This window comes from Tamandua tetradactyla, chromosome 12 (genome assembly GCF_023851605.1).
Source record: "Tamandua tetradactyla isolate mTamTet1 chromosome 12, mTamTet1.pri, whole genome shotgun sequence".
Classification (NCBI taxonomy): Eukaryota; Metazoa; Chordata; class Mammalia; order Pilosa; family Myrmecophagidae; genus Tamandua; species Tamandua tetradactyla.
The window spans coordinates 3,359,893-3,385,834 of record NC_135338.1 but is presented as its reverse complement, the minus strand read 5'-3'; the positions used below and the strand labels follow the sequence as shown (position 1 = coordinate 3,385,834).

Sequence of the window (25,942 nt, the reverse complement as noted above, 5' to 3'; positions counted from 1 at the left end):
TCTGAAAGATTCCTCAAAGCCCCAGTTGGTCCGTTTCAGCCTTTTTAACTTAGTCCTAAGTAAATAGGAGACCATGCAAACAATGAGGACCCCAATCCCAGCACACACATCCCACACCTCCCTCCCCTGCACGTTGGGAAATTGGCTGGAGCCTGTGCCCAGGTGAGCGGACTGAGAGTTCTGTCTGTCTGCTTGTGGCAACCATCAAGAGAAACTGGTGACAGGAAAAGCCATTTAAAGCCATGGGGGGCCCAGTTTTCTTACATGGCCAAATTTCTTGCAAATTCCAATGTTTGTGCGTGCGTGTGTTTGATTTTTAAGCAGAAAGAGGCACAATGCAAAAGAATACACAAAGGGAAGAATGAAGTTTAGGGGCCATGAGCATGGATGAGGTTCATGAGGCCCCTGGGACGCAGGTGAAAGGGATGTGGCCCCCAGTGCAGTGAGAGAAGGGAGGGGAGGGAGGTACAATCCCAAGATGCTGGGGACAGAGGGAGTGGCATTGTACCCCACCTGGGAACTGGGGGAGGCAGCGTAGGCTCTGAGGCAGATAGGGTTAAGTCTAAGTTAATTATGTGTAAAGAAAGAGGGAGGGGCAGTCCGGAGGGAAGGAAAGGTAGGAGAAGGCTGCGAGGTTGAAGCAGTTTCCTGCCCTGTGCTTGTGGCTAGAAGGTCTCCATCAGGAATCCGTCCTTCTCACTGTCATGGTAGAAGCTGTTGAGGGAGAAAATAGGATTCAATTCTTGAGATATTAAAAATGCACGTCAGCTGAACTTTTACCAATCTTCCTAGAATTAAAGGATTAAATAAGTAAATTCTTGGTAATGAGACCCCAAGGACGAATTTAATTTGCACAGAGGTATGATAAGTTTTAAGTAATTCAGCACAAGTTTTGCCTTCTCCGTTACTGAACTGAATTGCATGCTGATGATAACGAAGACAGAGGTTGATGATAGTAGGCTAAATTTTATCATCTCCTAAAAAGGGGGTATTAAAATCTATTCCTTTTGTGATTACTGGCATACCTCAGAGATACTGTGGGTTTGGTTCCAGACCACCGCAATAAAGCAGGTATCACAGTAAAGTAAGTACGGCTAAGAGGCGAATATCACAATAAAGGGAGTATTGCAAGGAGGTGAATATCACAGTAAAGTGAGTCACACGAGTTTTTTGGTTTCCCAGTGCATATGAAAGTTATGTTTACACTGTGCTGTAGTCTATTAAGTGTGTGGTAGCATTCCACCTAAAAAAGCAATGTGCATACCTTAATTAAAAAATACTTTATTCCTGAGAGAGAAACCTATGGAAGCAAGAAGCTGAAACCTGAAAGAAGGAAGAGACCAGGTGCCTTGCCATGTGACAGAGAAGTCCAGAATTGCCAGCAACCGATCTTTAGGAAGAAGGACTTCCAGAGAAGATGGCGGCTTAGTAAGACGCGCGGGTCTTAGTTCCTCCTCCAGAACAGCAACTGAAGAAACAGAAATAATACGAAACAGCTCCCGGAGCCACGACAGAGACCAAAAAGACAGCATACCCCATTCTGGAACGGCTGAACGGGCAGGGAGAATCCACTGCGGTGAGATACCCGAGGGGTGCACATTTTCCCGGCCGGGGCGGCTGGCGACTGGGGTCCCCTCCACGCACGTGGCTCCCCGGTCTGACTGGGAACGTTGGACAGTGGGGCCCTCCTGCCACGCTTGGCGTCTCGGGCCAGCTGGGCAATTTGGACCGGCACTCCCCCAAGCCGTGGTGGCCGGCGACCCCCCTCCACGCGTGGTTTCCCGGGCCAACTGCGAGATTCGGATTGGCAAGTTAAAGGAGCCACAGCACCTTTTACTGGTGGGACCCACAGACAGATGAGCGCCACGAGCACCACCTACTGGGCAGGAAAAGAAAAACAGAGCCCAGAGATTTCACAGAAAAACCTTTCAACCAGCCGGGTCCCACACCCAGGGAAATCTGATCAAATGCCCAGACACCAGCAGAAAATAATGGATGACGCTCGGAAAATTGAAGATATGGCCCAGTCAAAGGAACAAACCAATAGTTCAAATGAGATACAGGAGCTGAGACAACTAATGCTGAATATACGAACAGAAATGGAAAACCTCTTCAAAAACTAAATCGATAAATTGAGGGAGGACATGAAGAAGACATGGGCTGAACAAAAAGAAGAAATAGAAAAACTGAAAAAACAAATCACAGAGCTTATGGAAGTGAAGGACAAAGAAGAAAAAATGGAAAAAACAATGGATACCTACAATGGTAGATCTAAAGAGACAGAAGCTACAATTAGTGAACTGGAGGATGGAACAACTGAATTCCAAAAAGAAACAGAAACTATAGGGAAAAGAATGGAAAAACTTGAGCAGGGGATCAGGGAACTGAATGACAATATGAAGCGCACAAATTTACATGTTGTGGGTGTCCCAGAAGGAGAAGAGAAGGGAAAAGGAGGAGAAAAACTAATGGAAGAAATTATCACTGAAAATTTCCCAACTCTTATGAAAGACCTAAATTTACAGATCCAAGAAGTGCAGCGCACCCCAAAGAGAATAGACCCAAATAGGCATTCTCCAAGACACTTACTAGTTAGAATGTCAGAGGTCAAAGAGAAAGAGAGGATCTTGAAAGCAGCAAGAGAAAAACAATCTGTCACATACAAGGGAAACCCAATAAGACTATGTGTAGATTTCTCAGCAGAAACCATGGAAGCTAGAAGACAGTGGGATGATATATTTAAATCACTAAAAGAGAAAAACTGCCAACCAAGACTCCTATATCCAGCAAAATTGTCCTTCAAAAATGAAGGAGAAATTAAAACATTTATAGACAAAAAGTCACTGAGAGAATTTGTGACCAAGAGACCAGCTCTGCAAGAAATACTAAAGGGAGCACTAGAGTCAGATACGAAAAGACAGAAGAGAGAGGTATGGAGTAAAGTGTAGAAAGAAGGAAAATCAGATATGATATATATAATACAAAAGCCAAAATGGTAGAGGAAAATATTATCCAAACAGTAATAACACTAAAAGTTAATGGACTGAATTCTTCAATCAAAAGACATAGACTGGCAGAATGGATTACGACCCAGCAATACCACTGCTAGGTATCTACTCAAAGGACTTAAGGGCAAAGACACAGATGGACATTTGCACACCAGTGTTTATAGCAGCATTATTTACAATTGCAAAGAGATGGAAACAGCCAAATGTCCATCAACAGAAGAGTGGCTAAACAAACTGTGGTATATACATACGATGGACTATTATGCAGCTTTAAGACAGACTAAACTTATGAAGCATGTAATAACATGGATGGACCTAGAGAACATTATGCTGAGTGAGTCTAGCCAAAAACTAAAGGACAAATACTGTATGGTCCCACTGATGTGAACCGACATTCGAGAATCAACTTGGAATATATCATTGGTAACAGAGACCAGCAGGAGTTAGAAACAGGGTAAGATAATGGGTAATTGGAGCTGAAGGGATACAGACTGTGCAACAGGACTAGATACAAAAACTCAAAAATGGACAGCACAATAATACTTAATTGTAATGTAACTATGTTAAAACACTGAATGAAGCTGCACCTGAACTATAAAAAAATAAAAAATAAAACAATACTTTATTCCTAAGAAGTACTAACCATCATCTGAGCCCTTGGTGAATCGTTGTCTTTTTGCTGGTGGAGGGTCTTGCCTTGATGTTGAAGGTTGCTGGCAGATCCGGCTGGTATTTGCTGAAGGTTGGGGTGTTTGCTGAAGGTTGGTGTGGCTGTGGCAATTTCTTAAAATAAGATAACAATGAAGTTTTCCATGTCGGTTGAATCTTCCTTTCAAGATGGATTTCTCTGTTATATGCAATGCTGTTTGATAGCATTTTACCCAGTCGAATTTCAACTTTTGCAAGATTTCCAGTTTTATTTTGCAGTTAACATATTATATATTGAGACATTCATCATATCACATGCTCTTATCCAAGAAACTGAGAAGCCAATGTGAAGGACAGGAATAGAGGCCATTAAGTGGAAATGAATACTTGTATTGGGGACTAATTGCAAAAGAGAGCCATCATTAGTGTTGTATCTTTTAGTCCTGGGAATATAATATAGTTTTTCCTTAAAAAGTAGGGGTGGGCCCCACTGGCTGCTCGGAAAAGCCATCTTTGCATTGTTCCCGGTCCGGCTCCTGCTCCCCGCAGCCACCTCCGCCGCCGCGCGCCACCGCCGCGGACCCCGGCAGGTTTATAGCTAGAGTCCCCGAACTCTCGCTTTCTTCTTAGTCCGTGGCTTCTGATCACCGGCGTGCCCCATCATGTCAGACGCGGCCGTGGATACCAGCCCCGAAATCACCACCAAGGACTTAAAGGAGAAAAAGGAAGTTGTGGAGGAGGCAGAGAACGGAAATGAGGCACCTGCTAATGGGAACGCTAATGAGGAAAATGGGGAACAGGAGGCTGATAATGAGGTAGATGAAGAAGAGGAAGAAGGTGGGGAGGAAGAGGGGGAGGAGGAAGAAGGATGGAGATGAAGATGAGGAGGCTGAGGCAGCTACCGGCAAACGGGCAGCTGAAGACGATGAGGATGATGATGTGGACACCAACAGACAGAAGGCTGATGAGGATGACTGGACAGCAAAAAAAGGAAACATTAAACTAAAAAAAAAAAAGGCCGCCGTGACCTATTCACCCTCCACTTCCCGTCTCAGCATCTAAACGTGGTCACCTTCGAGTAGAGAGGCCCGCCTGTCCACCCACCGCGGGCAGCGCCACCCGCAGATGACACGCGCTCTCCACCACCCAACCAAAGCCACAACGTGAATTTGCAACAGGGGAGGAGAAAAGAACCAAAACTTCCAAGGCCCTGCTTTTTTTCTTAAAAGTACTTTAAAAAGGAAAATTTGTTTGTGTTTTTTATTTACATTTTATATTTTTGTACATATTGTTAGGGGTCAGCCATTTTTAATGATCTCGGATGACCAAACCAGCCTTCGGAGCGTTCTCTGTCCTACTTCTGACTTTGCTTGTGGTGTGACCATGTTCATTATAATCTCAAAGGAGAAAAAAACCTTGTAAAAAAAGCAAAAACAACAAAAAAATACAATCTTATTCTGAGCATTCCAGTAACTTTTTTTGTGTATGTACTTAGCTGTACTATAAGTAGTTGGTTTGTATGAGATGGTTAGAAAGGCCAAAGATAAAGGTTTCTTTTTTTTTCCTTTTTTTTTTTTGTCTATGAAGTTGCTGTTTATTTTTTTTTTTGGCCTGTTTGATGTATGTGTGAAACAATATTGTCCAACAATAAACCGGAATTTTATTTTGCTGAGTTGTTCTAACAACAACAACAAAAAAGTAGGGGTGGGGGGTGGTGAAAGGGTAGTTCAGTGGTAGAATTCTTGCTTGCCATGCAGGAGACTCAGATTCAATTTCCAGCCCATGCACTTTCCAAAATACAAACAAATAAGCAAAACAAGCAAACAAAAATTCAACAAAATAGTGCTGCAATAATGGGATACTCACATACAAAAATAAGGAATGTGACTCCACCAAACAGTACACAAACACACAAAAATACAGTGGGGGAGGGAAGCTTTCCTCTTTATTTCTCTATTCTGAAACAGGTTTTTAAACACTAACACTAGCCGTTCCTAGAAGGTTTGAAATAATCCACACAAGAAACCATCTGGGCCTAGAGCTTTTTAGAGGGATAGTTCTTAGAAAACATTCTCAATTTCTCCTAAGAAATTGGTCTGTTTGGTTTACAGGGCTCTTCTTCAGTTGATTCTAGTAATTCGTTATGTTAGTTTGCAAGCTGCTGGAATGTGATATACCAGAACTGGAATGACTTTTAAAAAGAATTTAATCAGTTGCAAGTTTACAGTTTTAAGACTATGAAAATGTCCAAACAGAGGCAAGCACAGAAAGACACCTTAACTGAAGGAAGACTGTTCGGTCAGGAAACCTCTGTCACCTGGGCAGGCACGTGGCTGGCATCTGCTGGCCCCTTGCTCCTGTGCTCCTTGCTTTCAGTTTCTGTTCCTGTGGGGGTTCCTCATGCTGCTTCTCTGGGGCTGGCTTTCATTTCTTGGCTTCCCTTGGCTCTCTTAACATCTGGCTTGCTTACCATCTCATGGGCTCCAAGCATCTCCAAACATCCATGTCTCTGTTCTCCACGTATCAGCATCTGTATCAGCTCTGCTCTGAAGTGTCCGTCTACTCTTTCTCTGTTGGCTGTGAGCTGTCTCCAAAATGTTTCCTCTTTTCTCCTTTTATTTATTTCTTTTGACCTGGGCAAGCTCTGGAAAATGAACCTGAAAATGCTTCCTTTTCTAAAGGACTCCAGTGAACTAATGAAGACCCACCCTGAGTGGGTGGAGTCATATCTCCATCTAATCAAAAGGTCACACCCACAATTGGGCGTGCCACATCTCCATGGAGATAATCTAATCAAAGCTTTCCAACCTATAGTATTGAATCAGGATTAAAAGAAATGGCTAATCAACAAGATTGAATCAGGATTAAAATGGGCTTTTCTGGGGTACGTAATACTTTCAAACAAGCACATTCCACCCACTGAACCCCAAAAAGACATGTTTTCTCCATATACAAAATACATTGACTCCATCACCATATTACAAGGCCTTAACACATCTCAGTAACAATACAGATATAATACGAAGTTAAAACCAGTACAAAATCTCATCAGTGTCAGTTACAGGTATCATCTCTTCTAAGGCAAAAATTTTCTTCTGGCTCTGGACCTGTAAAACTCAGAACAAGTTACCTGCTGCCAATATACAAAGGAGGAACAGTCATAGGATACGTGTTTCCATTCCCATATGGAGAAATTGGAAGGAACACAGGGGTCATTGGACCCAAATAGTCCTAAAGCCAGCAGGGCAAACCCCACTTGATTTCAGAGTCTGAAAGTCATTGATCCTTGGGGCTTTAGAAACAGGCAATCTCACCCTTTCCAAGGACCTTGCTCTCTTTCCAAATGCCAGGGTGAGTTGCAACACTGGGGAACATTGTGGGACTCACCTTTGTCTCGGCTCCACCCTCTCCATACATTGTGGCAGTACTTGGGATCCCTGCCATCTCCAGGCACATGCTCAACCCCTCTGGAACAATGTGGTGGCATCCAGGCTCCCCTGATTTATGTGCTCCACCCTCTCCGAGGCCTGAGGTGGCACAACTCTTCCTGAACAATGAAGCAGAAGGTCTGCCCTCTGCTTCTGGGGAAGACACACACTCTCCAAGCATATTGGTGAGTTCTGCCTTTGAAGCCATTTTTCCTTCAGTTTGTCCCTTTTCTGTCCCTTTTACTCCAGAAAGGCAGTGGTTTCATTTATACAGATCCCATAGCACTCTTGTTGGTTTTCTATGCAGTATGCAGGTATCATAACCATCAGACAATAGAACTTTCCATAAGTCCTTTCTGGATAACTCCATCTCAAATCCCTGCTTGCCCTGTAATGACTGACTGCTTCCCTGTTTGGGTAAGTCCTCATGTGGGGCTCTGTTCACTGGGATCTCACTTTCTGGGAGCTCAAGATTTTCCAGGACACCAATTTTTGTTTTCTTTGTATATAAGAGTTCAGTTCTCAACTTCTCTCTTTCCTATTGCATTTTATGATAAGCTTCAAGGAGCAGCCAGACTTCATTTTCTACATTTAGTTTGGAAATTTCTTCTGCTGAGTATCCAGGTCTTCACTCTCAAATACTGCCTTCCATCCACAAAGGGTGCCTTCCTTCCGGTGTGGAACAACGCATTCATCATTTCTGTCTAAAGCCTCATCGGAGGTATCTTTAGGGTCCACATTTCTACAGTCTCTTCAAAGCATTCTAGGCCTTCTCTATCAAAATCCTCACAGCACTTCCAGAATCTTTCCCATATCCATTGAAAAAGTTGTTCTAAATTTTGGTATTTGCAAACCGTGACAGCACCCTGCTTCTCTAGTACCAAAATCTGTATTCGTTTGCAAGCTGATAGAATGCCATATTCCAGAAATCAAATGGCTTTTATAAAGGGGAATTTAATAAGATACACGTTTACCGTTCTAAGGAAATGAAAGTGTCCAAATTAAGGCACCATCAAGAGGTTACCTTCACTCAAGAAAGACTGATGACATGATGGGGTGCTGGGGCAGTGGGAGCCAGGACTGGGAGTTCTCCAGAGGAAAGCGAGGTGAAGTAGGGGGAACGTAGGGGCGGCACTGACAATGATTTTTCTTGGAGGCTTTTTTGGTTCCATTTGTGAGATCGATATTGTCCTTAGTGTTGGGGAAACCAGGAAAATGACAGAATGAAAACTGAAGACAGGAAGGTAGAAAAGCACTTATCTTTTCTATGATGGGGAATCTGTTTCAAGAAGGTAAACCTAGCATTTAAGCAACCTGGAAAGAGGCTAGAGCCCTAAGGAATCAGAATTGAATTTGTAGATCAAATTGCACTTTTCAATGACAAGAGTAATACTCATGAATTTGTAAACCTAGTGAAAGAATTGGCCTTACCTGGAGCACTGACTCAGAGCAGAAGTTATGACTTTGAATTCATGCAAGGTGAAAGCCCTATGAATCTTACATTGGTGCCAATGTCCACTTGAGGTATTTTCTTAAAGTGACAATAGTAAGAAGACTGACAGACTTGGCAAAAGAGTATGATTTTATTGTTTACCAGCTTGCCACCTCTCCTGATGTAAACAACTCTATTAAAATGGAAGTGGGCATTAAAGATTGTCTACACATAAAATTTGAATATAATATATCAAAGTATCATCTAAAGGATGTGATTATTGGAAAAATTTTACTTTTTACTAGTAAGAATAAAACTCCAATATATAGAGTTACAACTGATCAAAAAAGAGATCACAGAAATTGGACCCAGTACGACAACAGAAACAGAAACAAATGCCAAATACCAAAGAATGGATGGTGCACCAGTAACAGGTGAATCAATTCCAATGACACTATTTTTAGCCAGATGTGACCCAACTCCAACAATGAGAGATGTGAACAGAAAATGTTCAGTAAGGTACTGTCTGAATCTAGTCCTTGTTGATGAGGGAGACAGAAAGTCCTTCAGGCCACAGGAGATCATTTTATGGAGAAAAGCACCTGAAAAACTGAGAAAACGGAAAACAAACTTTCACCAGCAATTTGAATCTCCAGAATCACAGGCATCGGCTGCACAGCCTGAAATGTGAACTGAATGGGAGAAAAAAAGAAAAACAAAAAGCTCCTGTAACTATTGAGATTAAGTGCAGCAGGTTAAAGATGGCTGTGGCATGTAGGGGTAAAAGGCCAAAATTCCATTTATGACAGTCTTCCTATATCTCACAACGCTGCATGTATTTTATGGTAGAACTAAAGAGTCTTCACGTATGTATATATTTTTAAAGGTGCTTTCTTTGAGACACTGGAACTTTCCTAAGCTGCCTCCTTTTTTTTTTTTTTTTAATTTGATGATAAGCACTCAGATATACTTAAGCATAAGTATTAAAGATTTTCCTGTGAGTAGGCTGGTTATTTATAATTTTGCTTTCTTTCTGCATAGTGTTGATTATAAATCTTTTTTCTCCCTTTCATGCAAATGAGTACTTATTCCTTTCATTGAAAAATATATTTTATGTTCAACTACAATTAGGAAACCTGAATAGCCCTTATATTGTACAAAGATCTAAAAATTAAGGAGATTTTTTAAAACAGCTAAATTATTTTTACATAAGTTTGAGAAACATGTATGGAGTGTTTAACTGTAGGTGCCTCGAGTCTACCGTTCCCTGTCTTCCTGAATTTGTGCCCTTTTAGAAGTCTTCTGTCATATGAAAATTCAATTTTTTTTCAAGGGAATATGCGGCATATTATTGAGAACTTCCTCTTTTTTTTTTCTTTTTGCCATATTAAGTAACCATTCTGCTGCTTTTCAGCAATGCCACTATGTGCTTTCTGTAGTGTGGAATTGACCTTATGTTGGTGTTTTAAAGTTTATTAAACTGTATAATTTTTCCATGAATACTCTGAAATATGAAAAAAATAAAAAGAAAGACTGGTGGGTCTGGAACACCTCTGTCAGCTGGGCAGTCACGTGGCTGGCATCTGCTGGTCCCTTGCTCCGGGGCTCCATTGCTTTCACCCTCTGTTCCTGTGGGGGTTCCTCATTTTGCTTCCCCAGGGCTGGCCTTCATCTCTTGGCTTCCCTGGGCTCTCTCCAGGTTCTGGCTTGCCTGACATCTCATGGCAACATCTGCTGGGCTCCAAGCATCTGCAAACATCCATGTCTCTGTTCTCCAAGTGTTGGCATCTGTGTCAGCTCTGCTCTCTTTCAGTTTGGAGCTCTCTCCAAAATGTTTCCTCTTTTAGAGAACTCCGGTGAACTAATGAAGACCCACCCTGAGTGGGTGGAGGCATATCTCCATCTAATCAAAAGGTCGCCCTCACAATAGGGCACACCACATCTCCATGGAGATAATCTTAAATTTCCAACCTACAGCATAGAATCAGGATTAAGAGAAACAGCTACACCACAAGATTGAATCAGGATTAAAACATGGCTTTTCTGGGATACATAATACTTTGAAACCGGCACATTTTGTTTTTTTCTTGGAAATCTTTTATCTCTTCTGATTTTTCTTGTATGATACCTTAAATTTCTTCACATCTAATGATAAATTTTAAAGCATTATTAAGGAAGTAAGCTTTATTTTATTAGTCACAAGTCTCTGCATACATTTGCAATGCTCTAACATAGTTATGTGAAATATATAATTTATTCCATTTTTAGATGTTGCATGGTTTTCAGAGCCCTCAGCTTAGGGAATACTCATTATAAGATGTGAAGTTAGAAAAGGAACTTTCTGTGTGCTCTCGATGGACAGAGGTGAGGCTTTTACTAGTGTTCCTGGGCAGGGCTCTCTCAGCCCATGTGTCAGGCAGTTCCCTTATCTGTGTCGTAAAAATGCCAGAATGCAAGGGGAATCCTGAGAAATGCTGTTTCACCAGCCAGCACTTATAAGTCCAAAAGTTATAAGTCCAAAGACGGACTTAGGTCCTGGACAGCCGGGCAGGGGTGAGGAGATGATGTTGCTATCACATGTGAAGCATCAAATCTTGAGCAAGCCCTGATCTTGGACTAAGGAGGTTGGCCCTCTAACTGGGTGTTCTAGTCTGCTAGCTGCCAGAATGCAACACACCAGAGATGAATTGGTTTTTAATAAAAGGGGATTTATTTTGTTAGTTCTTCAGAGGAAAGGCAGCTAACTTTCCGCTGAGGTTCTTTCTTACATGGGAAGGCACAGGATGCTCTCTGCTGGACTTCTCTCCAGGCCCCTGGGTTCTGACAACTTTCCCCAGGTTGATTCCTTTCTGCATCTCCAAAGGCCTGGACTGAGCTGTGAGTGCTGAGATGAGGTATGCTGAGCTGCTTGGGCTGTGCTACATTGAGTTCTCTCATTTAAGCACTAGCCAGTTAAGTCAAACGTCATTCATTGCAGCAGGCACGCCTCCTAGTTGACTGCAGATGTAATGAGCAACAGATGAGGTTCACGTACCATTGGCTCATGTCCACAGCAACAGAACTAGGCACCTTCACCTGGCCAAGTTGACAACTGAATCTAACTACCACACCAGGCAGTGGCCATTTCAGGGGTTCAGATGAGTCTAACCTGATCATTTAGGAGCTCCAGCGTTGCGAGAAAGCATGGTGATTTCTGGGCTGTTTTGGATCTTGGAGAAGGAAAGCTTAATGCACGCCATGTTTGAGCTATCCGACTTTATGATGCATTAGGTGAGGCGGAATTCATCTTACACTTCTCTTTTTTCCTTTCCTTTTATACGCAGCTACTCTCCAGAGGGACCGAATCTTCAAACATTTTACCAGGAAGCGCCAGAGGGCGATGCGCAGGCGGGTCCACCAGATCAACGGACACAAGTTCATGGCCACCTACCTGCGGCAGCCCACCTACTGCTCTCACTGCAGAGAGTTCATCTGGTAAGGTGCTCCCTGGCTCGCCCTCCCCCAAGAGCTTCGCTCTGTGAAAGGCTTCCCCTGATTATGTGTGATTTCAGGAGAAAGCTTGATTATTAAGAATTAGTTTAGGATCTGTTTTTGCCTCTCATGCTAATGTATTGACCCAGCATTTATTTTTTTTGCATGGGCAGGCACTGGGAATTGAACCCAGGTCTCCGGCATGGCAGGCGGGAACTCTGCCACTGAGCCACCGTCACACCACCCTGACCCAGCAATTTTAATCCCTATCACAAAGCAAAACAAAACATTTTACACAAACAAGCTTTAGATGTCATTTCTTTTTCCAAGCACTTCAGTAACGGTGCTATTGGATCACAAACTGGTCAGAAGGCATTAGTCAAAGAGAATGATTGAGTAATTAGTTACTGAATAAGAAAAGGAAAAAAAACGGTGTTGCTATAGGAAGGTACAAATCAGTCAGGTGATGACTGGAGGTGAGTCATTGCACGTGAACCAAGCTGGTGGATTTGCAAGTGTCTCACCCTTCTGGTACGTGAGTGCAGGTCGTAGCCATATGTGATCACGTGCCGTACCGGGTGCTATAATCTAATCCCTGGCAGCGAGGAATTTAAGATGATTAACAGCTGAGAAATTCTAGATGATTTGCAACAACACCTTACTGCAGTTGTGACTTGAGCTTGTCTTGGTGGAAAATCTGTAATGTAGAATAAATGTAGGAAATAGTTCTCTTCAATTAGAGCCGACAAACATTTTTTGGAAAGAAAAGAAATCTCACACACATGCATTTGTACATGCATATATATATGCCCACCTCAGATGGAGAAAACAGGGTTTCATATCTGTAGCAGGAAAGGAGATCTATGCTTCTGTTGAAAACTAATCATTTTCTTTAATAAAATGCAAGAGCACTCGGTGCAGATTAATTTCTGGCTGTTGGTTAATTTGTATTTATTTTCCGTGATGATTTTGAGTTTTATTCCTTTTAGCACCAGGGTTGGGTGGTGTTTCTGGCTTTTTTTTTTTTTTTTTTGCATGGGCAGGCACCGGGACTTGAACCCAGGTCTCCGGCATCACAGGCAAGAACCCTGCGTGCTGAGCCCCCGTGACCCGCCCCTGGCATTTTTAAATCAATTGATAGAGCCTTATCTAAGCCGCTTGGTGATATGAAGGCTGCCGATGTATCAAAATTGCTAGTCTTTAGAAAAAAATTCTATTATATTTTTTTATGGAAAAAGTCAGCTGCTTTGACATCTGATATGTGAGCTCATGCTCCCCCTTTGCAACGGTCTATACCGCCTAGTTAGCTAGGTCCCACCCCCCCTGCGGTTTGCCTGCCAGGAAGGGTGACTCTGGGTTGCCCTTTAACTTCCAGTCGCACCCTTTCTGCTCCCCTCATTTGTGTGACCTGCCTGACCCTGTGCACATTTAAGGTTACAACCTCTGACCTCAACTAACATTTCTAATGGAAATGTATTTGATAATTTCACAATTTTTTTTTTCCATTAAGGAGGCATCAACTCTCTGAGGGTCTTTGACCCTGTGAAGCATTTGCACATGTACACACACAAGCTTAAAATACTGGTATATGTGTTATGCGTATATATGTTACACAGGTTTTTTCATAGACACATGTGTGTGTATATATATATATATATGCTTAAGAGTATGGACTGTGGCATTAAATCTCATCAACAACTGGATGTATGACCCCATACAAGTTACATAACCTATCGGTGTCTCCTCATTTGCAAAATAAAGACAATAATTTTGTTTTACTTATTTAACAATGCTTATCTAGTGCTTACTCGGTGCCAGACACCATTCTCAGCATTTCATGTTGTTGCATATTATATATCATTGTATAGATAGTTCCTATCATAGAGATGAGGAAAGCGTGGTTCCAATAAGTCAGTACCGTGCCCCACATCGCACGCAGGTGTCTGGCTTCAGCGTCGGTGCTCTTAGCCGCCCTGCTGGGTTTCCTGCCTCACGTGACTGTTGTAGGATTGAGTGAAGAGTGTAAGTTGGCGCCTTGACCTGGAAGCTGGCGCGTCCTGAAGGCCTGGTGGCGTGTGGTCTTTGTTAGCGAGAATGAGAATGCCACTGTCGCCCACAGACTGTATTAGGAGAGACGGAGATGGAGCTGTGGCCATGAAGGGCATATGGCGACAGCACTTCTTTTCCCCTTTGGACTCCAGGGGTGATGCGGGGCTCAGTGTCAGGGAAAAGGGAGGGTGCCCCAGGCCAGGCAGCAGATGTGGGTTCAACTGTTCACCTTGGTATGTGCATGTGTATCCGTTAACTTCAACATATGTAAATCTGTGTGTGTGTGTGTGAGAGAGAGAGAGAGAGAGAGAGAGCGTGTTGCTACCTAAGGCCGTGGGTGGCTCAGTCACACATACAGATGAGGGTTTATTTTCGTTAAGTGCTGAGGACATTGTCACAGACATAGGTAGAGTGGAAATTGCCATCCATTCCTGTGATCTGGAGCATTCTAACCCACCACGTGATTTCCTTTGTGTTTCATGGAAACAAACCATTACTCAGAAAGTAGATAGTCTTTGTTCCTTCCCTGAAATTGTGTTTCATATAAAGAATCAGAGGAAGAAATTTGTTTTCCTCTAAGACTATAACTGTTGGAGGTTTGTTACTGAAATATTTAACTGATGGTATTTTTCTTCTCTATTATCTTGAACAGGGGAGTATTTGGGAAACAGGGTTATCAATGCCAAGGTAAGAAAACATTTTTAAAAACATGTTTAATCTTGTTCCTATGTTTAAAAGTGATGATACCAAGAGAAAGCAGGATATATTCCAATACTAATGGGATAAATAATTCTCTATAGGTCAAATGAGACTCCCTACAATTATAACTCTTTAGTTTTGGCTAAATTTTGATTATATTAGGTTATTTTATAGACGGTGTGGGTGAGGGGTATTTTTATTTCTAAAGCCAGGATACCTAATAAGGGTCGATATTTTAAAGATTTTTTTCCTGCAGTAACATGAAAGTGCTGCCAGGTAATGCCATTTTGTGAGAGGTGTCCTTGAACCTTTAAGATAAACTGGATTTGTACAATCATTGTCAATATTGGGGTGAAGTAGCACAACGTTTTCTCTGTACTAACGGGGATAGAAGCTATTATTCAAGTTGCTTTATTGAGTGACAAAGTGAGAAATGTTCAAGGTTAAGCTATTAATGATCTTAAACTTATTTTGATTTTCACAATTTCAAGATAAAATCAATTTACTAATGAAGCGCAATGAAAGGGATGAGGGAAGCCTCCTTGCGTGCTCAGACTAGGCTGGGTTGGGCTTTTCTTTTATTCAGGCCTCCCTTATTGTTGGCTTGACAGTTTATGCATATGCCCATCATCTTATTTACACTCTGCAGATTATTGATAAAATATCACTACGTAACCAGGAGTAGTAACCTACGTGTAAATAGGAAATCCTGCCTTCTCTTCTGGAGGAGGTGAGATAAGACAATATTTTCTTTAGAAGAACTGAATAAGTTCTTGGATCTAATTTTGACTTTAATGTGTACGGACAATTCCCTTGAGTTCTCAAAATTAGAAAAAAATGAGTATATAACTAATACGACAACCTGTGTGCCTGTCCGTAATCTTAACCCAAAAGGAAAACATAATTCACAAGTCAGGATTGGTCTCACAGTTTAGCCTGGGCCTCTCCAGCTCAGGAATGTGCCCTGCGGTCAACTCTGGTGCATCTCATGAACACACAGATCAGTTGAGAATCTCTTGGTGGACAGCATTACAGTTTGAACTTAAAGTACAAGTTTTATGACATATGTCTTTCATTTTATTTCTTCTCCTCTTTGGCCTGTAGTGGCAGGAGTATACAGGTTGAATTCTCATTGCACAACCTGCCGTTTAAAGAGCAGAAAAGAACATTGGTTGGGAGACATGATGACACCACTATTTCTTACCTCGCTAAGGGATATAAAACCAAAATGCCTATATTATGCTAACACTAGCCAAGAGCAGGCTGGGTAAATCTATTAATATCAGATAAAGCAGACTTCAGAACAAGGACAATTATCAGGAGTAAGGTGGGGCGTAGCATTAGAATGGAGTCAATTCTCCAAGAAGATGTAATGCTCCTTACCAAGTATGTACTTAACAGAACATCAAAATATGTGAGACCAAACTGATAGAGCTCAAGGAGAAATAGACAAATTCACTACTATAGTTGGAGACTTAAGTATCCCTCTTTCAGTAACTAATAGTTCCAGCAGGCAGAAAAGCAGTAAGTATGCAGTTGACCTCAACACTGTTATTCCATCAACTTGGTCGAGTTAACATTTGTGGAACGGCTCCATCCAGCAACAGCCGAACACGCGTCCTTCTCAAGCTCACACGGAGCATTCACTAAGACACACCACATTCTGAACCATGAAACATACCTCAACAAATGTAAATGAACACAGATCATACAAAGTACATTCTTGGACCACAATGAAATTAAACTAGAAATCAATAAGAACAAGATGGCTAGAAGACTCCTAGATATTTGGGAGTCAAATGGGTTAAAGAAGAAGTCTCAAAAAACATTTTGAACTAAATGATAATGAAGATATAACTTATTTAAATTTGTGGGATGCAGAAAATTAGTGCTTAGAAGGAAATTTATAGTATGGAATGTATATATCAGAAAAGAAGACAATTCCGAAATTAGCAATATAAGCTTCCACCTTAGAAAACTATTGAAAGATAAGAAATGTTGGCCTAAAACAAGCAGAAGAAAAGAAATAGTAAAAATTAGAGCAGAAATTAATGACACTGAAAACAGGAATACAACAGAGAAAATTAAGAAAAACCCGAATCTGGTTCTTTGAAAAGATCAATAACATTGATAAATCTCTAACCACACTGACCAGGAAAAAACCAAATGCCTCAGAAAATTAGATGTTTCCCTCTGAAGGATGGTTCTGAGAGCCCCTCATATGAAAATACTGGTTCTTCTGAGCGCTTACTACTTGGTTCTCCTCAGAAGTGAGTCTGATGAAAGCTAGGTTTGAGTATGGTGTTATTTGATGATATGTCATCTGTCTTTAATTTTTCTTTTGATCCTAAAAACTTCAACAGGTCTCCAAAAAAATCTTAAAATGCCTCTTTGCACACTGCTTCATTGCATTTCTTCATCCTTTGATGGCAGACTGGGTCCCACCTGAGCCATGTCAGTTATCTAGAGGGAAAGTTACGAATAATTATCACTCAGAAAGTTCTGAACAGTGAGACTCTTGATTGGGTTGTCCAGTAAACATTTACTGAATGCCTGTTCTGTTCAAGGCATCAGGCTGGGAGCTCTGAGGGCATTGAGGCCAGGTGAGGAAGGTTCGAAATGAGGGAGAGGCTCAGGGGTGTAGGGGGTCAGAGCATGAGATTTTGCCGGTCTAGAAAGGGAGCAGGTCGGGCAGTGTCAAGGAAGAGATGTGCTTGGAGTTGAGTGGGTCGCGTAAAAGGCAAAGGGATATTCTAGGCTAGGGAAGGGCGTGCAGGGGAAGGTAGAGACTGGCTCCGGGAAGAGCAACTCGGCTAGTTTTTATTGGAACAAATAGCTCTGTCTGTTTGTTGGAACAAATAGAACAAAAGTGACAAGTAAGCTTGAGGTGGCCTGTGGAGGACCTAAAACCTGCCCGCGAAATTGGACTTCATTGACTGGCAGTGGACGCCACCGAAGGTTTTAGATCACAGGGCCGCCCTGAGCAGAACAATTCTGTGGGAAGATGCCCTGGAGGTGGGTTACCGGAGGGGGATCCAGGAGTGATGAAATAAGCTCAGAACTTGATCTTGACGAGTCTAAGCGTGAGCAAAGTCCTGACGGCAAAGAAAACGGGTCTGGTGGGAGCACCGCCAGCTGTCATGTGGGCCAGATGTCCAAACCGCGTCACGCTGGCTCCCTGTTGCAACTGGTTGGACTGAGAGCCACTGATAAATGAGTAATCATGGGATTTCCTCTCCTAGTGTGCACCTGTGTCGTCCATAAGCGCTGCCATCATCTAATCGTTACAGCCTGTACTTGCCAAAACAACATCAACAAAGTGGATTCGAAGGTAAAGGGAGAGTGATGTGTGTGTATGGGCTGTCTCTCCATCCTTCTCCCATCTCTCGGGAGCCCGTGGTGGTGGCAGATTTGAAATCCCTCTCCTTGTCGTAGCGTGGCTTTTGTGTTCCTGTACGCACACAGCACGCTCTTTTTATGTTGAATACCCGAGTGCTCAGCTGGGCGAAATGATATGGGTCCCTTCTACTCATTTGGAGAGAACTTTGGCAGGGTGAAAAGAGCCCTGAGTTTGGCATCAGGTGACCTGGATTTGCGTGGAGAATCCAGCCCCTGCCTGCTCTCTGCTGCAGGAGCTCAGGCAGGACACACGACCTCTTTCAGCCTCAGTCTCAAACGTGATCAGAACTCCCCTCACACAGTTTTTGTGGGGGTTAAACACAATAGATCTGAGGTCACGAGCACGTTGTTAACTGTAAGTTACTCTTCCTAAATAAGGAGACTATTGACCTCCCCCAGCCTTTGAAGAAATTTCAGGGAGGGCATATCAGCACACAAAAGCCTGATGCTCATTTTCACCACTCCTTTTGCACTCAGCTGGGCTAGGCATACATTAAATTCTGGAGATGGAAGGCAGATGGAGTGTTGCTGACAATTGGCAATTGGATTTACAGGTGCCTTGGAAAGTATGACTCTGTGACTCAATGGTTCCTTACGGGACACATGCTGGAGTGCTAAAGAAAGAGCACTAGAAGTGTAGATCTCACAGCTTTCATGAGATAGAGGCCGGAAAAGGCTCAGGAGAAGTAACGACTGCCCCAATCCTTGTCACATGTGGATCTGTTGTAGCTTCGAATTGTGTTGTAGGCTGTAGAACAGATGCCTAGTCTACTTATTTGCTGGAAACAATATTTAAGATTAAAACAGAGCCTCTGTGCTGCCAGAATACAAATGCCACGTGAGGAGGGCCTAATAAGGCAGCCACTTCACTGTCACATTGAAGTAAATTTCTTCTTTGGCTCTGGGTCCTCTGGTGACTTGTTTTTTTTCTCTGTGACACAGTTTCTGGAATAACTTGTAGAGGCAGTAGGTATAGGTAGGCTCTAAAACACCCATTTAATCCTCAAGTAAAAAGATTCTAGGAAATAGACATGAGTGTGAGGAGGTTGCCAGAGAGAGAAATAAGTAAACATACAAGATGAAATGAAGATCTTCCTTGTTGTTTATTGGGGAACAGTCTTATGCACGCGCCACATCTCTGTCCAGTCTTGTCCATCAGTAAGACCTGAGGGTTTAGTTGGGACTGAGCACAGACAGGGACATGAGACGCCCAGCTCAGGCGTCATGGTGGCGGGTTGGGTTGGGTGCGCTGCTGTCACCGTTTTCACAGATGCCATTGGCATGTCGTTTTAGCTCTCGTCCTCCTGTCTCCTCTTTGCAGACTGCCGAGCAGAGGTTCGGAATCAACATCCCGCACAAGTTCAACCCCCACAACTACAAAGTGCCAACCTTCTGTGACCACTGTGGCTCCCTGCTCTGGGGGATAATGCGGCAAGGGCTCCAGTGCAAAAGTGAGACGCCGGGCTGGGGGCGGGGGGGGGCCCTTCTTTGTGGGGACCCGACCTCGCGAGCTGTCACAATTCTAGAGGTCCAGACTCCGTCCTTGGACAGATGTGTTAAATTCTTTCTGAACTCACAGCATAGTCATTTTCACTCGTGTGCGGCTTTTCAGGCATGTAAAGAAAACTACATGTGATCAAAGGATGTGTAACCATAGAAACATCAAGTCAGCTGTTAGCGTTCAATGTCCTATTTATTTATGAAGCACCCAGGACAGACCAGTCATCGTGTGTTTTAAAAGATCATTTGAAAGACCAAAAACATGGGATCCTGGGCAGAGATGGAAGGTGGTAAGCCGTGAGGTGGCCAAAAGAGAAGTTGGGTGCTGGGTGAGAACTGGCTAAAGAGAAGCTCTGATGCCCTCATCAGAAATAGGCCTGGAAATTGAGCCCCAAAAGCATTACTAGGACTGCTGGGGACTTTGTGAAAGAGGGCTGGGGTGGGATCTGAGCAGCAGACAGAAGGAGGAACGCTCAGAGCTTTAGCTGTGGGCCCAGAGTTAGTTCATTTTCCTGCCTCAGCACAGGGTCTGAGGGGTGAGGGCTGGTTCACGTCCCATCAGGAGTTGGGAGGTGGGGGGCTATTGGCCTCGAGTCGTCTCCTTAGAGCGTCACCGTACGTGTCTGGGTGTGGTGGGCTTAAACTGCTAAGCCTGTCACATGGGGGTCTTCCCAGACACACCCAGAGAGCACGGGGGAGGCAGAGATGGCAGGAACATAGAGCCACTTCCAGTCACTGCCCACGCGTACCAGGGCTGCTTCTGTCCACGAAAAGGAGCCAGCCTTTTGTCCAAACCCTTCCATCCCTCTGGACACCATTTAACAATCATTTTCTCCTCTAACCAAGAGAGCAGCCAGCTCATGTGACAGTTTCAGGGCAGTGGTTCAGGCGCTGCTTGGTGTGAAGCTTGGCGACGGCCCTGGGTGTGGGTCTCCACGTGAGAACCTCGTCCTGCTTCCCTCCGGGGGGGCTGCTGATGCGCAGAGTCGTGGGGCTCCTCTGGGCGGTGCTCGCCTGGCCCCGGTGACCTGAGCACCACACCTGCAGCGACTTTCACTCCTATTGCCACAGGGTGGCTTTGAAGGCCGCCGTAGACTCGGGGGTCTCTGTGCCAGCCTTCCAGGTCTCAAGGGAGGGGTATTTCCCGGGAAGCTGATGAAGCGTAAGCCTCAGGGCCATCCCTTGTAAGGACCCTTCCAACGCCTATCCTTGATTTCCTTTTTCTTTTCCTTCAAGAAGGCACCTAAATTATACAAACTTGAGGCCCCACAACACCGGGATCTCTGTCTGCCTCCAGAGGTGGTCTGGCATCCCAGGAAGCAGGGCATGGCGTGCCGGCTGCCTCCGTTCTGTCTCCCGTCACCTGGGCCATGTCAGGAAACCATCTGGAACTTCGTTTCTGCAGTGAAACCTTGGCTCCTCGGACCCCCCGAGTCCGCTCCCTCTGCACTACCAGCTTAGCTCGCTTCACTCCCCTCTTCCAACCGCAGTACTTGGTTCTTTGAAGAGTTTAAAAGTGACTTTTTCTCCCCATGAAGCAGTTAGAGCCACAGGCTGTGACACCAAAACCCACAGCCTCACAGGATGCCCCTCTCCGAGCTGAGCCCTCCCAACCACAACAATACTCAGAAAGGAAGTTTTATTTAGGAGCTTTGCTTTCCAAAACATAGTTTCCGTCCTGTTGGAGCCATAACCTATATGTAGCATTTAGTCTGGTGCATTATACTGCACTGCTGAGAGAAAGAAGGAAAAGAATAAATCATGCTTCCTTGTCACCACAACGAATGTTTTGATCTGGCAAATCAGCAAAGACCATTACGGATGATTTAGATGAAAGTGTCTCCTCAAGTCTTGGTGAAAAATATGTATCTGAAATGTATTACTCCACCATATGTTAGGTTTGCTGGCCCTGCACAAAACAGCAGTGGATAAAATGTCAGAGATTTGTTATTAACGTAAGTTTAATTTTATGAGAAAATGGCATTGTCCAGTCAGTAGATTCGTCTGTCATAATCTTAGGTTACTAAAGTTCTTGGTTGATGTGGTCGCCTTCTGAATGTGGATTCTGTTTTCTTCCCCCCTGCAGTATGTAAAATGAACGTTCATATTCGATGTCAAGCCAACGTAGCTCCAAACTGCGGGGTAAATGCTGTGGAACTAGCCAAGACCCTGGCAGGCATGGGTCTCCAACCTGGGAACATTTCTCCAACTTCGGTGAGCCCTGGCTTCTTTTCGCGTGTTATCATTTAGGCGTTGTTCAGATGTGGTAAGCTTGAATAAGCGTGCGCACATAATCAAGGTTTCTAATCTCAGCAAGTACGACAGACTGATTGCTTATTTTCAAGAGCATTTTGCTCCACAAATTAGATTCTGTGTACAATTATATGACAAGAAGTAGCAACCGTGCAGGAAATGGAGAAATACTTTTTTTAAAAATCAGCTTCCTGTCGGTGAGGTCTGAGGACGAGCCTGGAATCCAGGAGCCTGGGTTGCACCCTTGGCTGGGGACCAGGGGCTGGGAGCTGGCCAGGGATTCTGGGCCTCGACTTTCTCACCTTGAAATTGGTGAAGCTGACGATTTCTGAGATTCTCCACAGCCCTGGATTCCAGCAGTTCTGCAATTTTTGTTTATAGACTATGAATTTGTCCCTCCAGTTGAGCTGCAGACAGGAGTTTCTTCCCCGTGGCTCTCAGGGGTGAGTGGAATGGTGTTAATTTCCTTGGACTTGTCCTGCCTCGTGACCTCTCTGAGTGACCTCCACCCGCTGTAGCCCATAGACCCTTGACCGCTTTGCAGGCCCCTGTCTTAGTGCCGCCTCCCAGCTCCAGGCTCTTGGTAACCCATGAAAATGCCAGAACTCACCACCTCCGTTTGCTTTTTGGGAAAGCTCAAATTACCTGACATTTGACAATACGACATTAAAAAGAGGCAGAAAAATGTTAAGTTCATTGAAGAAGAGGAATGGGTTAAAAATAATAAGACTGAAACACTGGTGTCGAGTTTTCTAGTCAGTGTCTGCCCAGCTTGGAAAGTGGAGGAAATGGGATTCAAACTGGTCCTTTTGTGTGTGTGTGTGTGTGTGTGAGTGTGTGTGTGTGTGTGAGTGATCAGAGATGTAGAGGAGGAACTATTAAACAGTTAGATTTTTAAGGTGATCTACTTTGTATCTTATCTCTGGTTTATGGGAGGAAGTAAATAATATCGCTGTATCTTTGGGCTCTGTTGCACAGTTGGTGTGTTGCCAACATTTCTTAGGAGTTGTCCCAAATAGGAATTTTTTTTTTTTTTTTTTGCTAACTAGGTCAAAAGCTCCAAGTATGTTAGACTTTTGATCTATTGTCTAGTGACAGCTTGTCTTATAAATATTCCTAGTGTGGGGATCTGTAAAAGCTGCCTTTCGTTAGTGTGCCCACTCTGATGGCACCTGAGTGAGGCAAGAGAGCAGTGGCCAGAGATATTTCTAGTTCGATGCTGGCGGGAGTGTAAGTTGGCCACCCTTTCTAGAGGGCAATTTGGCTGTGTATCAGAAGTCTTCAAAATTAGCCCATGCTTTCACCCGAGGAATTCTATTTCTAGGAAGTTATCCTGAGAAAATAAATGACAGTGATGACAACAGCACAGCTTAAATGAGTGACTGCGGGTGCCAGGCACTGATGTATGTGCTCCGTGTGCATTCGTTCATTCACGCGTCCCAGCAGTGCCAGGTGGCAGGTGCTACGACTCCTTTATTTCAGGAAACTGAAACACAGAGAGGGTGGGTGACTTGTCCAAGGCCACAGGTTAGGTTACAGAGCTGCTGAGCCCGGGCTCAGTTGGCTTGTTCGGGAATGTTGGCATACAAGTATGGTCTTTGCAGTATAATTTATAATAGCGAAAATGGGAAACAATGTACATTTCCAATTGCAGTGGAATTAATAAATGAATTTTGATATATCCATAAGTAGGACTATAAAAATGCCATTAAGACTCATGCTTTTGAAGGATATTTAAAGATACTGAAAATACACATAACAAAACGTTAAAAAGTGTGCTATGAAACCATCATTTTGATTGTATTTTAAAAATTAACCACACACAAAAAAGACCAGGGGGTGTGTGTGTGTGTGTGTGTGTGTGTGTGTGTGTGTGTGTGTGTGTAACAGTTTCATTAACAATTTTTGGGCAGAGCCGGTGAGATAATGGGTTACATGACTGTTTATTTCTTTTATATACTTTAAAATGTGTTACTTAAAAAGTGTTGTTTGTACATTCGTGTCGGGGCACTGAGTGGCACTGGGTCCCCTGAGCAGACGTGAAAATCTCTCTGTCCTGAGCTGGTCACCAGGGGGCGCTCCTGGGATCTGCCCTCGGCCATGGAAAGCCACCTCAAAGACCTGTTTTGTATACGCTCCCATTTGGGGGCAAACTGAAACTGCGGGCCTTCGGCCTATTTTGCAGCGGCTCTCTTCCAGCTGTGAGCGAGCACAGGCCTGGAGAACCTGATCACACCTCATGCTGGGCTGATCTCTTCCCCCCCCCCCAGCTGTGTTCCAGGGTTGAGACCCTCCTGCAAGGTCCTCTCCACCCGTAAAGAGATGCCTCGCAGTGGCTGAGATTTCTGACTCTGAGTTTTGCTCTTTTGCTCTGCAGAAGCTCGTTTCCAGATCGACCCTGAGACGACAGGGAAAGGAAAGCACCAAAGAAGGAAATGGGATTGGAGTGAATTCTGCCAGCCACATTGGCATCGACAACTTTGAGTTCATCCGAGTGCTGGGGAAGGGGAGTTTTGGGAAGGTGAGTGGTGGCACGAGCGCCCTGTGTGACGCTGAGCGTGTGTGTGTTCGTATGCACGCGTGCGCACGCACTGTTCCCACACGCTGGACGGTTCCTTCCCCACGGGCGCCCACGCTCCGAGAACCTCGCTGTCCTGCCTCAGGCTCCTCTCTCGCCTGGCCGTAGGTGATGCTCGCCAGGATTCGGGAGAGCGGAGACCTGTACGCTGTGAAGGTGCTCAAGAAGGACGTGATTCTCCAGGACGACGACGTGGAGTGCACCATGACCGAGAAGAGGATCCTGTCCTTGGCCCGCAACCACCCCTTCCTCACTCAGCTGTTCTGCTGCTTCCAGACCCCCGTAAGTGCCATCGCACTCACCGCCTAGATGACCCTCCTTAAAGAGCTGGGGCAGGGGGGCCACAGTGGCTCAGCAGGCCGGGCCGGAGACCCGGGTTCCATTCCCGGTGCTGCCCATGCAAAAGGAAAACAAAGAGTTGAGACAGTAAGAGGTTGCTCCTTGGGGGTGATCTCCCAAGGCAGGGACATACGAAGGGTCCGTGACTTCTGATCTCTGGGCAGAAAGCTGAAAGTAATGCACTCACCCCTTCCTTTGGGGAGGGGACGCCTTGGAGGGTTGTGTGTCCCAAGATTGAAAAGGTCTTCATACTTAAGTGTTCTCTTACATAAGTGTTCTCTGGCAGTGTGACACAAGTCTCAGAATAGAGTAAATTTCATAGGCTCTTTATCTTGGTGAATTTGGCCTTGTCTCTGCTCCTTAATGCTGAACTGGCCCTGACCAGAGTTCAGGACACGCAGGCCGGAGAAAGGCACTTTGTTTTGTAACAGACCAAGGCATGGATCCTGCCTTCACATGGGCACCCTTTGCCTGACTTCAGGGACTGAGCCCGGGTTCAGGCCTGTGCCCTGTGATGGTGTGCAGTTAGAAATATTTTTGACTGCAACTAACAGAATACCCAACCCATAGTAGCACAAATGTAAAGCAGAAAGCACAGGTGTAGTTCATTAGTACAAACCTTTTTCTCCTTGTGAGAAGTCTAGCGGTGCCAAGGTGAGGGTTGGATTTGTTGCTCAGTGACAGGACATCACTTCCCCTTGGAGTTTCAAGGTATTTGCTGCAGTCTTGGCCACAATACCTTCACACAGCATCCAAAGCAGGACACACATGGGCAGAGGCATGGGCCGTGCTCCTTCTCTCAGGGAGAGAAAGCCTCTTAGATTTGGGTCTCCCGCTTATCTTTAGCAGGAGAGGCTGGAAGAGCAAATCTCTGTCCAGGATAAACTGGTTTAGTATGATTGGCTCACACCAGCCTTGATTCATCCCTTGGGGTGGAACACTCTGCTGCCTTTTAGAATTGGGCTTAAAATTAGGTTTCTGTTATCAGTGATGAGGGAAAATAGCTCCTAAGAAGGCATCAGGAGGGTCAGATGTGCCAGGAGCACCGAGTTGCCAAAAGGCCTGTGGAAGTGAAAAGGTCCCTTGTCCACGACTTCATGGGCATCAAGGAAATAGAGGGAACAGTGGGGGCAGGGTT

General features: G+C 44.3%; 1 protein-coding gene and 2 pseudogenes across 4 annotated transcripts in view; all 3 read left to right on the top strand.

Moving 5' to 3' along the window:
• The window catches only part of PRKCH (protein kinase C eta), a 257,755-nt gene that overhangs the window by 120,314 nt on the left and 111,499 nt on the right, over positions 1-25,942 (top strand). For all 4 annotated transcript variants that reach the window (XM_077122445.1, XM_077122446.1, XM_077122448.1 and 1 more), the window contains exons 3-9: positions 11,840-11,990; positions 14,689-14,723; positions 17,978-18,066; positions 19,456-19,585; positions 21,721-21,848; positions 24,265-24,408; positions 24,574-24,747. In XM_077122445.1, the coding sequence (XP_076978560.1) occupies positions 11,840-11,990; positions 14,689-14,723; positions 17,978-18,066; positions 19,456-19,585; positions 21,721-21,848; positions 24,265-24,408; positions 24,574-24,747 (851 nt within the window). The remainder of the gene's footprint in view (positions 1-11,839; positions 11,991-14,688; positions 14,724-17,977; positions 18,067-19,455; positions 19,586-21,720; positions 21,849-24,264; positions 24,409-24,573; positions 24,748-25,942) is intronic.
• Positions 4,124-4,727, top strand: LOC143651725 (prothymosin alpha pseudogene; annotated as a pseudogene).
• On the top strand, positions 8,225-9,207 carry LOC143651723 (vacuolar protein sorting-associated protein 26A pseudogene; annotated as a pseudogene).